Source organism: Amblyomma americanum, chromosome 5, assembly GCF_052857255.1.
Source record: "Amblyomma americanum isolate KBUSLIRL-KWMA chromosome 5, ASM5285725v1, whole genome shotgun sequence".
In the NCBI taxonomy this organism is placed as follows: Eukaryota; Metazoa; Arthropoda; class Arachnida; order Ixodida; family Ixodidae; genus Amblyomma; species Amblyomma americanum.
This window is the reverse complement of record NC_135501.1, coordinates 188,149,028-188,164,941: the sequence shown is the minus strand read 5'-3', so window position 1 is coordinate 188,164,941 and position 15,914 is coordinate 188,149,028. Positions and strand designations below refer to the sequence as shown.

The window sequence follows — 15,914 nt, the reverse complement described above, 5'->3', positions numbered from 1 at the left end:
AGCAACGGCTTCGCGGTGTCTATGGAAATGACCCGCGTGAAAGCATTCGCTATCGCTCAGCACATGAACATTCGACCTGCGGACTTCAAAGAGCAGCTGAAGCGCGTCCCTCCAGCAAGTGTGTGCTTGGATTCTGCACGCGTGGCGTTCGTTGTCAGCGGACAACTTCTCGGAGAGTTTTAGAGTCACGGGGCTGTCAAACGCCATGGACGACCCAGAGGACGACGAGCTTTGAGAGCACGCCAATGAGGCGAGCTCGTCCGACAGCGATGAGAGTGCCGATGAGCTGAGCTCGTCCAACTGCGATTAGCGCGAAAGCGGTGATGAATGGTGAAATAAAATGTTTGTATCTGTCGCCAGCTCTTTAATTATCTGACACAGCAGTCGCAGTGGCACCACAGTGTGTTAATGTGTAACTATAGGCCTGATTCGTGGATAACCCACACCAGAGAAAATTTTATGAAAAAGTGCGGCTTATACGCGAATATATACGGTATTAGCATACTCGTAGATACAGACTGTGCCAGCCGTATGTCTGCCATGTGTGCATGGTGATGTGCATATTCCCGCCTGGCTACTGCACATGCGTAAAAGGCATCCGTCTGGTTTGATATGTCTTCGCTGTGCTAAAATTCTATAATAAAGAGTTTCTCTCTTGGGGGCACTCGGTGCAGCTCTGTAACCCTTTTAGACGCTTTGTATGCAATTCTGTACACAGCGAACTGGCTGCTTTTTCTGGGAGTGTGCTTCACCTGGGAGTGATTTGCAATGTTTCAGTCGAATTTAGCAGCCTTCTTGTCAAAAATAAGTTTTTTTTTTTTGCCATGCAGCAAACACAGTAAATAATTTTGTTACATGGCGGCCAGCCAAAGAATGAGGTGCGATGAACTATGGTAGAGAGGTGATTTAATGATGGACGGCCTAGTGTGAGCGCTCCTGCCCGCGCCACTGCACAGGTTTCGTCGTCTTCGTCACATTATTTTACTAAATAGTGAGCTGTGTAGCATGTCGTCCGCCATTTTTATGCAGACAGATTTTGCCGCCAACAACAACTTCGATTGTTCTTCTCACTATCGAGCGTAATGAGCACCTTCAAAGCATAAAGTGAATCCGAGGGTTTGACGGCATACCGTCTGGTCAGGAATCATGTTGATGCAGATTGCTGGTCACTGGCCAAAGTCAAAAGATGAAAAGACGTTTCGGGAGCATTACGGCTCCCTTGTTCACTATGAAGCAATCGGCGCACGGATTCGTCCTTTTGTAGCACCCAGTAGCGTTTTTAATGATTTAGCATAGATAGGATGTAGAGTTCCGTCGTTCCTGTTTAATGTGTTAGACGATGTCTGTATGATATGGGACTCAAGATTCTGCCGTGCTGATGTGTTCTTTTCTGTTGTCAATATCTTTACTTGATCCCAGTTAATCTCGTGGCCGGATTCTTGCACATGCTCGGCGATGGCGTTAGATGCTGCTTTCCGGTTTCGGACGTCATTTTGGTGCTCTCTCAGGCGTCTCCTGACTTCAGGAGACGCCTGAGAGAGCACCAGAACGACGTCCGAAACCGGAAAGCAGCATCTAACGCCATCGCCGAGCATGTGCAAGAATCCGGCCACTAGATTAACTGGGATCAAGTAAAGATATTGACAACAGAAAAGAACACATCAGCACGGCAGAATCTTGAGTCCCTTATCATACAGACATCGTCTAACACATTAAACAGGAACGACGGAACTCTACATCCTATCTATGCTAAATCATTAAAAACGCTACTGGGTGCTACAAAAGGACGAATCCGTGCGCCGATTGCTTCATAGTGTACAAGGGAGCCGTAATGCTCCCGAAACGTCTTTTCATCTTTTGACTTTGGCCAGTGACCAGCAATCTGCATCAACATAAAGTGAATCCACGATCCCTCAGGCGCTTAACTGACAAATCTGGGCATTTCCATATTACTATTTCTCACTAGCCTGACACTTTCTGTGGAATTCTTGAAAACTTACCCACCGGGCTTTCGCGCTAGAAAACTAATAAATTGCTTTTCTTGAGGCCTGAATATACTGGTTAGGCGGAAAAATAATTGTTTTCGATCAAGACAAAAAAATAGCACCTGAAAGGGTTAATTGAAAGGCTCTGAGAAGTTGCGTAGTAGATTCATCTGCTTTCCGTTTTCCACAGCTGCTGCTGACAAGAAGATACGAATGAGCGTTGCAAAAAATGTGCCCCATGTCACATCGCATTGGTTGCTGCTTTCATGACGAAGAAAACCAAATTTTTAGTGATACGAAGTAAAGGCTGGACTCATTTGAGCGTCCTGGTGCAATTTCGGCTTCAGGGTGACCGGGCACTGGTTTAAGGCTGAGACACAAAGCAAAAATTCAAGAAAAGAAAGAAAGGGGGCACCCGCAGAGTTCTTAGCACCGTTATCTTACACAGTCTGTACGTAACGCGAGACTGCCTTTTCCCAGTGGTTTTCCTTTGCCCCGATTCCCCTAAGCCGTAAATGAAGGCCGCCCATGCTGCATGCGACGTTCCCACGCTCCCTTCCCCCCTTCTCTCCCTCTATCACCGCTCTTTGTGCCGTCGTGCGCGATTGATAAAACAAGAACGAGGTGGTGCGGTGCTGTTTAACAATGACAAAAAAAGAAAAAAATTCCTCAGAGTTCTCATGCGTGTTTTAAGAGTCGGATGGCGCATGTTGGGTAGTTGCTGGAGCAGTCTGGGAACGACTTGCCTGCTGGGTCAGCTCTCGGGGCCTTGTCGTAGAAGCTGGGCAACTAACTAAGGCTGAAGGCAAGATGAAGAAAACTTTTACGGCTCGGAATTTAAGAGTCGGATTTTAGGAGCCTTGTACTAGGCGTCTGAAGTTTCGAGCAACAGGGAAAGAAGCTAAAATCTGATTGAGCAAAACTGCCCACCCGTTGCGTGATACTTACAATGCCCACGGCTATAGTAGTTCGAGCTCGCTTTGAAGACCCGTTCAGGCTCTTTGGATGGGGTTCTTCACGCGCATTCTAGGACTGGTTGTCTGCTCCGACCGGTCAGACATGCGACTCATTTCCGATTCGAAGACGCTTGCCGGCTTTTGAGTCGCCCAAGCCCAGGACCAGGCGTCCGGTGCCAGGGGTCCAGTGCCAGTGCTTCAATAATTTTCAGCCGTTACTATGAGACATGGTGCACGCGTCTTAAGAAGTTATAGCGAAGTGGCCGAAGCTGTGGTATGCATTCCCAGAACGTGGTATTTCCGCGCCCGCTTCACCATGACTTTCGTCTTATCGGGATCTATAGAAACTGCGTATTCTGAGCCATGTGGCAACGACAAAAAGCGGATGGCGGAAGCAAAAAGCTTTTGGAGTCAACGAGCGCAACTGCATCTTGCGGGCATCCAGGCACCCTAACTGCATCACTCGAACAGCGCGCAGTCCCACGGAGTATAGTTTCGGTTTCGTGCCCTTGGTTCTTTGTGCTCGCTTCACTGTAGTAGTGGGGCAGCATCATCATCAGCGGAAGAAAATTTCACGCGACACGTGAAAAGCACGCAGAGCCGCGTCACTTGAAAGATTTTCTGTAATTTTCTTCACTTGAAGCTGGCTAGCGTTTCTCTGATGGCACGCCTATAGAACGCCATTCGATATGGCTGCCACTCTTGGGAACCGTTTAAAGCGGCATGAAGAACTGCACGAGGAGTTTTAACTGGTAAGCTAATCGCTCAAAACAATCGAGCGTTGTTGATGCGAGGAGGGGGGGGGAATGACTGCGGAGATGACTGTACACTTATTCTCACTGAAATGCGGCAAAGCCGATAGCTGAGCGCTAGTAGACGTATAAGTCTCGTTGAGAGCGCCACTTAATTTCCGGCACCTTTACTGCTTGCAGTTTGCATTGTCTAAGCTAGCACCGTTTAAGAAAAAAAAATGTCAAAATATCTGCAAGCTTCTGTTTCAAGGATCTAATCATGGTTGCTTTTCTTGTAGTTTCTTCATATATCTCTTTGCTCTTTTCATCCTGAACAAAAGGAGATTTTATTCGTCAAAATCACATTCTTTTAAAGTAAATGACTGTGCCATAGAGACAGCATTTTTGTTTAGGTTTTTCTTGTTGGCTTTTGCGTTACTATGATGAATATATCTGAACTGGCCTGCTCCAAAAACCTAAATTTCGCAACAAAACGATTTTTTTTTTCTGCCACAAAAGCTGAACTGTCTGCTACAGAATCATTTTTTTTTCTGATACAAAATCCGACATGGTCGCTGCAGTTTGCTGTTTCCTCTGATATAACAGCTATAAAAAGTCTGTTGTCAATTATCTCTGTGAATGGTTCAGTCGCCGGTGCTTTGCCATTTTGGAGCATGGGGCGTGCGCGATCTGGGATGAAATCACGACAGGATTTCCCAGCCGAGCACAGTGCGCTATGTATTCGACCCAACATCACTGCTCAGCGGGAAATGATTGGATATCAATTGCGGCGACCTAACGCAGCGTAAACATAAAAAAAAACGGACTAGTCAATTTGAGTCATCATCTGCATCAGCCTGACTATGCCCACTGCAGGGCAAAGGCCTCTCCCATGTCTCTCCATTTAACCCTGTCCTTCGCCAGCTGCGCCCACTGTATCTAGGCAAACTTCTTAGTCTCATCCGCCCACCTAACCTTCTGCCGCCCCCTGCTACGCTTGCCTTCTCTTGGAATCCACTTCGTTACCCTTAAGCACCAGCGGTTATCTAGCCTTCACATTACATGCCCTGTCCAAGCCCATTTCTTCTTGATTTCAACTAGGATGTCATCGTCACAAACGTCATGGTTCCGCTAAGATTCTCTGCAGCACCCACACATACACAAAGAAAGGGGGGGAGGGGGGGGGGCGACATTCAGTGCCCACTCTCACACTCTCAAAGAATTACTAGTTGGTCGTTCTCAGTCGAACAAGCGGGCAGCTGGATGTTTTTAACGTGAAGGGAGTGTGTGGAAGTTCTTGTGCAGACTTTCTGTGGGGCCACGGAGGCCCGTCGTCCTCAGTTCCGCGCTCACTCTCGCGTTGTTCCTGGAGCTCGATCTAGCTGTTGCAGATTCGTCGATGTGGTTTCTTTTCTCACGTGCCATTTTGCGATGCTTTTCGCTTGGCCAGCGGTGCGCCTCTGGCCACATCAGTGTCCACCGCAGTGTCTGCTTCTAGCTGAAAGCTTCTGCACCAGAGGTCGCTTGGTGGAAGATTGGTCCGGGAAGGATAGACTATGGGGCTGTTGTGCTTTTTCTCACCCCAGCCGCGAACCACAGTGGATGCTGCTGCTATTTCAGGCGCCAGCCAATGAAGGGGTGCGGGCGAGTTCTCGTGCGAGCACCCTTCACGACTGGCCAACGTCCGTTCCTTGGCCACTGGGGAGGGGACATAGCGGGGGCCCGTTGGGCAATTGCGAACAACCGTCGTTGCGGGCACACCGCGCTGGGAACGCGGCCACTCAGTTGGCGGACGCCAGTGCCCGCGCGCTCTCGTTGAGACGTTCGTCTAGATTTCGCTCGTGCGTGGCCTGCGCCCGGCCGGATTTCGAAAGGGAAGCTCGCCGTTCTTAGCACGAGGCAGAAGGGTGAGTGAAAAAAGAAAAGGTGGCCACCTCCCGGAACGGGTTAATTGGGTTAATGCTACACTGCAACGCGTAGTTTCCTCTTTTCGAAGCGCGGTGAGAAAGAATGCGGCGCGCGCAGTAGCTGCGGGCTCGGTGCGCTCCACCGCCAAAGTGCCGAGCCCTCCACGCCCTGCGGTCGCTAATTAGACCGGTGCGCAGTCACGACTTGGAGCGAGCCTCTAATGTGCCCCCACGGTATAGCGGGGAGGCGTCGAGCCGCCGGCAGCGGCGGACACGGCCAGGCGCCTTCTGGCGACTCGTGTACGTACACTGCACGCAGTGAATATACGAGTCGTGTGCCCGCGCTGTGTGTTGCACGCACGCGAACGTCAGGGAAAGGAGAGGCTCTATATTTGCGTCGAGGACGACGTCGCGCGCCAAGGAAGAGCGTGCTTCTGAGCAGGAAAAAACGCGCCAGGAGAAGAGAGCTTCGACGCTCGCTGCAGGCACTGCGACAGCTTGCGGGCTTCGCTGCAGTCGACGCTCGCTTAGGCTTAGCCGCGGTCTCTAGGGCCTTTTATATTTTCCTCTCGAGAAACGGTGCCGTGGAATAGTCTCGAGAAGCCCCTCTCTCTCGAAGCGGGTAAAGGATGGAACTAATGGTGTGTTGCGAAGCGGAGCTCGGCTTGCGAGAAGATTCGGCTTCGACAGTCGTCTTTACCAGCTGCTCGGCCATCCTTTCTACGTTCTTGCTCCCGTCGATGCGTGACTCTTTCGGAGCTTGTGGAGTGTTGAAGTTGGTACTGTGGGGATTAGGTGCACAGAGAAACTATAGTACGCCCGAGTCACGGTGCTGGAAGCCTCGGTGAAGAGGGAGGGGTCGGTTACCACTGCCCAAAAGCTTGGAACTACGTCCCGCGGATGTTTCATATACGTCCACAACTCGCTACTGATGGCACCGCGCGCCAGATTTCGCCCGCGGACATCGCATGCGTAGGGGGCCGCGATGTACAGTATCTGGCGAGGAGCAGTGAATCCCTGTACAAGCTTGACCAGAGCAGTCCTGCAGTCTTAGCGCACTACGCTTGTGATCAACTGAAGTGATTAAGCTTTTGTACGAGGCACGTAGCTGATGCCTTCAAGAGTTTCGTTCGCATTTTTTAAGCTCAAGCTGAAAGCAGTGATGGCCGTCTGTCCCAATAGCCTGAAGCGTATTTACACGCGCGTGCAACCGAACCGTGCACGTGAAGCCAGGAAGAATTTGGATATTGGTCGCGCGTATACTGTGGCGAGTTTTTGCGGCCTTGCTACGTGTTTAACGTGAGGTTCAGCTTGGAGGGCCAGTGTACATAGAGAACAGGTTAAGATCGAGATCGCTGTTTCTTCTTTTCTTATTAGCAATAAAACCGATTCTGACAGCAGACATTTTTGGAAAGCTGTAGTCAGAAATGTCTATTATTGTCGGCGCTGTTTCAAGTGCACTGCGCGTTATTCCGTTTCTAACGTGCCTGCCGAGCCGACGTGCTGTTCCCGAGTCGGGGCACTCACTGTGATCGCCAGTAGCGACTGGACAGTTTTTCCCGGGCAAGGCATGACTGTATGCTTATTTGCTTGAATCGCTATGCTTGCCTGTCGCAAGACGGGATCCTATCGAAACCTTGATAAGCTGGCCTTGGATCAGGCTCGTATCCAAGGGAACTATCTCTCCCCCTCCCCCAACACAAGAAATTACCTCGGGCCCCTCCCGAAAAAAAATGTCCTGGCTATGTGCTTGGGCCAGATGTATGCAGTCGGTTTATACATGACGGATAAATATATCGCTTGCATGTATGTAGGCCTATGTCCTGTTCTCGGATGCCGCGTGGTCTCTCTTCGACACTGACTGACTGGAAAGAAAATCGGAAAGCTGCCCTACACTTTCTTTCTATCGCCCCCACCCCCTTATCTCTCTTCCTGTCCTTTTTCTCTCGCTAGCCGCAGCTCAGGTGGTTCCCAAGCAGCATAGAGCACCTGTCAAATATTGTAAATATGTCGGCAAAGATTGGCCCTTACAAAGTACCAGCCTTTACCAATATTTGCGCCGATGCCCTGTTCTGCTAGGGTTCAGGTTTTGATGGCAGATGCTGCGGCTAGCAAAATATTTTCCTTCCATTGTTGTTTTTTATTAATAAATATCCACTAATAATAATTTTGCCACTGCTAGTATTCTCAGCAAAAAGTTCAAGCCTCGCCAGGTGTAGGTCCTTTTGTTCAAGCACTTGTCAGCATTGAAGTCCTCGAATCGTGTCGGCCGCGCCGTGTCAACAAATGAAGGTTTCGAATCCTGTCGACTGCGCCATGTTAGTAATGAAGTCCTCTAATCCTGTCGGCTGCGCCGTCAGCAATGAAGTGGCCGGTTCATTAGAAACAAACTGGTTTATTAGAACTTAGCTGGATATACGAATAAAGCAAACTGGATCGTCAAAATTTAATGAGGTTCAGAGGATCTGCAGAGCGTCGGAGAGATGAACGAGAGACGCTGACGGAACGAGACGCGTCAGCTAAGTCGTCCAACGCTCTGTCAGAGGTGGGCAACCTTGTGAGGTCGACCTCAACCTCAAAATGGCCTCAGCCTCACGTCGTGAGGTGAGGTTGAGGTGAGATCGGCGACGGCTCGCAATTTTGTGAGTGAGGTCAGCAAATCACACCTCAACCTCAAGCGCGAGTTTGAGGTTGAGTGAGGTCGTCATTTGGTGAGGTCGAAATTTTGAGGTCGAGACTCTTAGCAGTTGCCACGTCTTACTCCGACGAGTGCCGCTTCCGAAGCTGAGTTGCAGGTGCACCGCCGCAATGTTCATGCAGTGATAACGCTTGGTGTTCGGTTTCCCCTGTTTGGACAACCGGATGCCACAGTTCCCTCTTAGCTTCCGGTGCTGCGCCGTAATGTCCGTTCAGTCCGAGCCTACAGGAACACGCACCCCTCTGGTCTTCCCGGAAGGAGTGTTACTGTCACAGCACGCCACTCTCCCTCCCCCTTGCCCCGCTGGCGTAGCACCCGGCTGCCTGCCGGTCGGCTCAAACTCACGGGAGCGCGCAAAGCACGTAACTCACGTTGGCCCGCGGTAGCTTTGTTTGATGCCGCAAACAAATAAGTTCAGTCCAACAAGCACGCAATAAATTCGTCGCAGCGCGGATGGCCCCAAGCAAGACTGCTTCGTGTTCATGCTCGTTGCCGGCACTGACGTCACGGCTCTTGCCTTGCAGTCGAATAAAGGGGATCCTGCTGTACATTACAAGCTGACGTAGAAACTGGAGTAGTCGGCACAGGCGAGAGAATGTGATTCAGGTGGTTCCTAACAATGACACCTGCTGATCTGATTTAAAAAGCACGAAGCCAGAAAAACCTGTAACACTGTCGAAGCTTTTGATCGGTGACTTCCCCCCTTTCGAATATCACACTAATTATGTATATTCCCGTTCCATAATGCAAGCAGATACAAATATAATTCCGCTTTTTTATCCTTCCGAATAACCTCTCTTTGGTCTCCTGTTCCTTCTCGGAAATTTGCTTATTATGCCGAAACTCGTGTATCCAGCTAAGTTCTAATAATGAATCCGGCCACTTCATTGCTGACATGGCGCAGCCGACAGGATTGGAGGGCTTCATTGCTAACATGGCGCAGTCGACAAGATTCGAAACCTTCATTTGCTGACACGGCGCGGCCGACACGATTGGAGGGCTTCATTGCTAATAAACCAGTTTGTTTCTAATGAATCCAGCCACTTCATTGCTGACAACACTCGATTCGAGGTGTGGGCCTTTTCGTCTTTCCCGCGCCCCCGTCGCCGGTGTAGGTGTATCCCTGCCGGCGGAAATAAACTGTCCTAACCTTGGCGCACTTGCCTGCCGCCCTTAAACCAGAACCAGCTCCGCCGACGGGCTCCTTGCCACGTTGCTCATGCATGAGCCGCTTCTGGGGTTGGGCCGCCCTTTCGGCGGGAGAGGGCGCACTTTCTGTGTTGCGGTTTCGTTTCTTCTTCCTTCATTTCGGGCCCCCCTTCCTCCTCCCACTCCCGAGTGTGTGTGCGCCGCCCAGCTTTCGTAGTGCGGTGCAGCAGTTTTTGAGGCGTGCCCGACTCACGGCGAGATCCGTTACAAGCGCACCCGCCGCATCGCTCCGCCAACGCGTCGTCGTCTGCTCCCTGCAAAGCCGGTCGGGAACGCTACGTCTGCAGCGGGGCTCGATTTCGCGTGCTCCTAGATGGCGGCACGGTGGCTTCGCTGGCTGTTGCTTTGTTCTCTTATGACTGCAACGCGAGCTCCTCTGTTGTCGCGCGAGTTTGAGCGTAACTTGAGCGAGTCGAACGCTGAAAGCACTTCCCCGCGCCCCCTCCCCCACGCGGCAGCAGTCGTGATGGCCGCGTCGCTGTTCCTTCCACTGTGGTCTTTATAGCGCACAGGAGTGATGCTTCTGTGCAGATCGAGCGTAATGGTGATGGTGTTTTCGAATATTCAACGAATCGGACTCGGGAACTACTTTTTCCCGTGGCGAGAGTAGGTGGTTGCCTCCTCGTCGACCGTGGCCCCCTTTCTTCTTCGCTGAACGCAACTACGCAACTAGCCACGCGGGGGAAGGCGAGTGCATGTTCTCCTCTCATCATCCCTGCACTTGTGTCCGCGGGGGGAGAGAGAGAAACGTTCGGTTGCTTCCTCTCGTCTTTCCTCTCCCCCACCCTCTACTTTTCGAGGGTCGCGTAACTTGCTTGTGGGTTGGGGTGGCGCCGTCGTCCGCAAAGGAGGCTGGCAGAGAGCGGCGGCGGCGCGCAACAGCATTCCCCGCAATGTTTAGAAGCGGTCACGGCATCGCGCGCGACTTGTCCTCGTTGCTCCTCTGCGACTCCAAAGTCGCGCGCGCGGTCACCCCCGAGCGTAGGCAGTGCGTGTCGTGTCGCGACTACTGCGTGCGCTCGTGCCGGCGGTTACCACGACAGCTTTCGGAAGTCTCTTGACGCGAGCGGTCAGGTCGGCCCGTTATTTTTTTTTCTCCCGTGGTGTTCCCTCTGACGTTGGGCGTCCCCTCGCGAGCGGTTCGCGGCCTTCGCCCATTGAGTGGGTGAGTGCTTCGCTGCTTCTCGCCCAGCTGCTGTTCGCTAGTTGAATTCCTTGGTTACTTGGCCACAGACAGTGCAGAGCAAGGCGGAAGTCCTCACTCACTATTGTTAAATGATAACTTCACTTGTCGAGTAAGCCAGAATTGAAAGTTCAGGGTTTATCTCGTCGTGTGTGGTATTCATGGCAGTACGGAGTTTGGTGTTTCTGGACTTTGCGGATTTGACTCGTCCAGGGTGTAAACCATGCGAAATCCGAAATTCGTAGTTGCTCCTCAGCATATACTTCACTTTTCGTGTGGTACCACCGTACCAATGTACCATACACCCACCTTGAACAAACATCGTCTGGCTCAGCATTTAGGCTCTGGTTTATGTGCTAGCTTCTGGGCGGCACTCGCCACTAGAACTGTGATGCATCTCGTCAACTACCAGTGCTTTTGCAGAAAGCTGAGCATTTACGAGACTTCATTTCAGTGCACACAAGCACACGAACGAAGAGAGTAGACACCACGGACGCCGGCATCTGTGGTGTCTACTCTCATCGTTTGTGTGCTTTTGTGCACTGAAATGTTTTCTCATAATTATACCCAGAACCAACTAGCCCAGCTCTCTACGCTTAGTGAGCATTTACGGAGGTAGTGGTATACCCATTCAAGAGTTCAAGCATGCAATTTGTAATGGATCCTCAACAATTAAGCCTGGTTGTATCTTACATAGCACGACCAGCGTAACATCATTTATCCTAAATGTTGAAACTATTTGGCAGCATTAATTTAACATGTTAGGTGCAACTAGAAGCTCACATTAGAAATATGAACACTACTAGAATGTCGTGATTCTGTTCTGATGTATTGGTTTTTAAAAATGCTACATTCCGGATACAAGGGGAAAATAACATCAACAGCACCAATATGATGTGCAAATATGACAACTTTCATTGTGCCACTACCAATCCTCAACGATCTAACAGAATCTGTAAACAAAGAGCTCTAATGCACTGGCCAAGACAAGCTGCTCATTAACCGAGGTAGCACAGAATGTTATGGTAACGCTATTTCTTTTTTGTGATTGCTGAAATCATGTTGTGTTTTGCAGCATTATTGTAGCATTTCAATTTTAGGTATACCAGGCTATACCAGTGCATATATCATCATTAGTTGTACCTGACATGTTTGGGAACAGCATATGTTACGTGCTAACGTACCAGCAACGTTGTGACATAGGACATAACATCATTTTCATATTCATTGCAAATTAATCATTTCATAACATTTTGTGTTACGTGGAGAACAGTGCATCAATATATGTCCTCTAAAGCAAGGCACTGGTGCAAAGCATTCGTTATGTTGCCACTGCCGTCTGTTCTTTTAATGTGTGTGATGCACAGAGCATAGAAATCAATGGTGCTGAACGTCATGTGCACTAAAGAGTCCTGAATTGTATATATTTATTACTACTGTAGAGTTTCTCCTTTGATATCAGGGGGCAAGGGGGCATGTGGCATCACTCCTAGGTGGTTCATGTTATTCACTGGTGCATGGCGTGGTGCGTGCCTTGCGGATAAATGCCCCTGGGGTGGAATCATCTGCTCATAGGCTCGCGCAGCTTCAGTGCTGTAGAAGCGTATGGCAGCGAAAACAAAGCTCAAATCAATGGGAGGCACTGTGGACAAGAAAGCGAGCAGGCAGTCATCCTCTGCCTTAATACGAAGCTCACTAGAGCATTTTTACTAATCTTAGGACAGGTGCTTGCTTTTGCATCCATATAGAATGCACTAGGACATCCAGAAGGATAAATTAAACAGAGTGAGAGTGTGTTTATACCTACTGCAATCATTTTAAGCATTCTTTTTTTTGCTATTTCTGATTGTTAGAATGTGCTAGTAACTAGCATCGAGCTCTGACTGTGCCACACGTGTACTGCACCCATGTGCAGTGAGCTTCCGGTGCAGTAACAGAAGCTAAAAGCTGTGCAAGCACGAAGAGCATGTGCAGAGCTGGTGCCCATAGCAGTAGCAGTAACCCTATGCAGTGGTAACAAGCTAAGCCATCCTAACTATGCTTTTCAGAGGGCAGTCTGCAGTGAATAGTGTTTGGTGTGTGACTCTGAGGATCCATCCACCCTCACCTTAGGCCACATGTGTTCTTTGTCTTTACAGCTGGTCTTGCTTATTTCTTGCTCTTCTCCTGTGGGCACTTTTGAGGGGCCCACTCTTAGTAAGGCAGTCACCACACCTTTTCTCTCTCCAAAACCTATTTTTCCACCTTCTATTTATGCGCGGTGTTAGGAGTCCTTATGTACATAGATAGTTGATGCCATGTGGGTGCTTGCAGCACCCGAAATTTGGGTTTTTAGTTGTTTGAAGAAGGTTTTGCTCACCAGCAGGTGTTTCTGCTGTTTTCCCAGGAGTGGAGCCAAGTTGACTGAGCTGCAGAAAATGCAGAGCGAGTGGAAGACGCACAGGGATGCTCCACCAGAATGCCCAGATGCTGCCAAGGCGAGTGCTCTTATTCGCTCATCGCCACCTCACGCTTTCCACTGGAATAAAAATAAGAGCTTTAGGACTAGTTATTCTGGGCTTTAAGGTAGGGGGACATTTGTTGGCTACTCAGGCTGCTGATGACGATTATTGCTAGATTGAAATTCTGATTTCAAAATTGGCCTGTGTGCGCAACTGCCATTGGGTGCCTTGTCATTGAGCAATCCCTGTTGACTCTCAGTAAATAACTCGAAGGAGACCAAAAATTTATTCAAATCAAGAGAAGCATTTCTGATAAACTTGATATTCATAAAACGATGACAGCAGCTCAAATGATTATAAATTTGAACTAAGCAAATGGAAATTAATGAGAGTCCATTGTGCTTATGGTAGGAAGCGGCTATAATCAGCTATGGGGCCTGTCAATCATCTAGAAACTCTTGACAGGCATGCTGTCATCTACATTTGAGACCTTCCATATTAAGCTGGCACTTTCAAGAAACTTCCTGAATGTGTTTGTGGATGGGTGGCGGGGGGGCTTGCTGATTCCACATTTCACTTTCCATGCTCGTGCATGCATAGTTACATGGTAAAACCTGTTTCAGTTCCCTTATATTTTTCTTCCTCTTTCATTTTGTATTTTGCCTACAGAAAGTGTGGAGTTGGTGCTTGTTTAATGAAATCAGAACTGAGGCACCACTTTGTCATTCTAGGAATTAAATACATAGTCTGATTACAAAACAAAAAAAGTTTTTGCATTGCATACTTATTTGCGTGGGATTCACTACGAAACTAAGCAGCTGTCTACATTAGTTTGGTGCCTGCACGAATGACCGAGACAGGTGGAACGAACTTTTCTCAAGTGCCATTAGAAGTGAATAAAGTAGTAATGGAGCAGCAGGACTTTCATATGCGACCACAGTAGTGCACCTGCCAGAGTAAGGCTGTGCACAGTAGCTGCATGAGCATTGGCTTTCTTTCTGGTTTCGTATTTGTTTTTCTTTTCTTTGGCACCCAGATGTGAGAACCCCTGAGCTATTATGCACATTTTGTAGGTACTGTGCATTTTCAGACCTCAGCTGGCTATTTTTATATTTTGGTTGCTTGGGAACATTGTTAATGCTGGTCCCTTTCTTGCCCATGCAGTGTATATTTTGGATACCATAACATATTCCAAACAAAGGATACAGGGGATCTGTTATGTGTCATTCCGCTTACACTGGCTGCTATTGTGTTTTCACAACAGACGCTGATGCGAAGCCAAACAAGGACCCCACCTAACTTGGAGAAGCCGATGGCGAAGTAAGTATAGAGTGGCATGCTTATTGTTTCGCTCAGGTGCCGGCAAATGAACATCTTGCAGACAAACACTGTTGGCGATGTGTAAAAACATTTGCAGTAATTTAAGCCATAGTAGTATCTATAATGTGTTCAGTCTAATGGCGCAGTCAGTAATATGTTTACAAATGCCTAGTGTAAATCATGCCACAAATCTCTTCAACAGATATAATTGTAAGCACATGTGCACTCATTAGGCACTTTGATGTCTTGTTGAAGAGGTATGCCATAGCTTTTCATTCCAGCCAAGCATATCAAGTCCACAGTTGATCTTCTGATAACTGCTGCCCAGGGCAGCAGTTGGTACAGCAGTTCTCAAGACAAGCTGCTTGCAGTGGATGTTAATTCGTAGAAATAGTTTTGAACTGGACTTCTTTTGATTCATCATGATCTGGGCTGCTGTTTTTCCCGACTCACAGAGTACATGAAAAGTACGCCTGCTGCAGTAAAAAACAACTGCCTGGCTTTATTCCTGTCCATTCAGCCGGAAGAGTGGCGCTGTGGCGGAGCACTGTCGCAGCCATGCAGCAACAAGCGCGGCGGCAGCCCGCTCTGCACCAGGGGACTCGACGGGTGCAGGCAGCCGGCGGAAGCGTCTCTGGCGGGTGCTCAAGGCGGCGCTGCCCGTCCAGGTGGCCCTGGTGCTGTTGTACTGCGTCGCCTGCCTGCTGGAGCCACACTGCTGCGACCTGCTCAACAACTTCCACACTTCATTTGGACCGCAGCTCAGGTAGGGTAGCCTTCCTTGGGGCTTTTACTGAAATGCCAACTTGCAGCTAGTTTCTAGACGAGCCATTTGTTGTATTGCGCATTTTGCGGAAAAAGGAGGAGGCTACTCCCTCCCGTTTGACAGTATAGAAACAACCATCTGGCCAAGCTTTTTTTTTCAAAGGAGGTTATTTAAGAAGTGATTTATGTCATAAGCAAGAAAAGGGTGTCAACAGCACGGTCACTTGGAACGCAGATGCAGCTTGAAATGAAAGGGCGCGGGGGGGAGGGGGGGGCGGGGGGCACCATTTGAGGAATGGCGCATGCCTGCGGTAAAAGAGTAATGGATGCGACTACAAGAAACTTTTTTATATTTTGTGCTTCTTTGTTTTGTTTGGTCGTCTTGGTGTGCTGATGCATAACGTTTCTAACACTATCACATTAAAAACGTTTCAGGCATACATGAGGACAACTGCAATAAACGGAACCTAATGAAGCAATAGTCTCAACTGGCTAAAAACAAAGTTATATGAATGACATGCTAAGCGTTATCATCGAATTGTTTAAGTAGATCTTCGCGAAAGGTGTCGTGATTCCGCTGCAGAGTGATGCGGTCCAGAAGATCGTTCCACAGGTGGATGGTGTATGGGAATGACAAGAAGTTAAAAGCATGTGCACTGCTGTAAATGCGGACGCAGTAGTAGTTATTTCGTATTCTATGTGAGAATGATATCTAATTT

General features: G+C 49.0%; 1 protein-coding gene across 3 annotated transcripts in view; it reads left to right on the top strand.

Moving 5' to 3' along the window:
• The window catches only part of klar (klarsicht), a 387,661-nt gene that overhangs the window by 366,841 nt on the left and 4,906 nt on the right, over positions 1 to 15,914 (top strand). For all 3 annotated transcript variants that reach the window (XR_013315018.1, XM_077666163.1, XM_077666161.1), the window contains 3 exons: positions 13,056 to 13,146; positions 14,375 to 14,430; positions 14,951 to 15,196. Coding sequence is in view for 2 of the 3 variants with exons in the window: in XM_077666163.1 (XP_077522289.1) it covers positions 13,056 to 13,146; positions 14,375 to 14,430; positions 14,951 to 15,196 (393 nt within the window). In the remaining variant the exon portion in view is untranslated. The remainder of the gene's footprint in view (positions 1 to 13,055; positions 13,147 to 14,374; positions 14,431 to 14,950; positions 15,197 to 15,914) is intronic.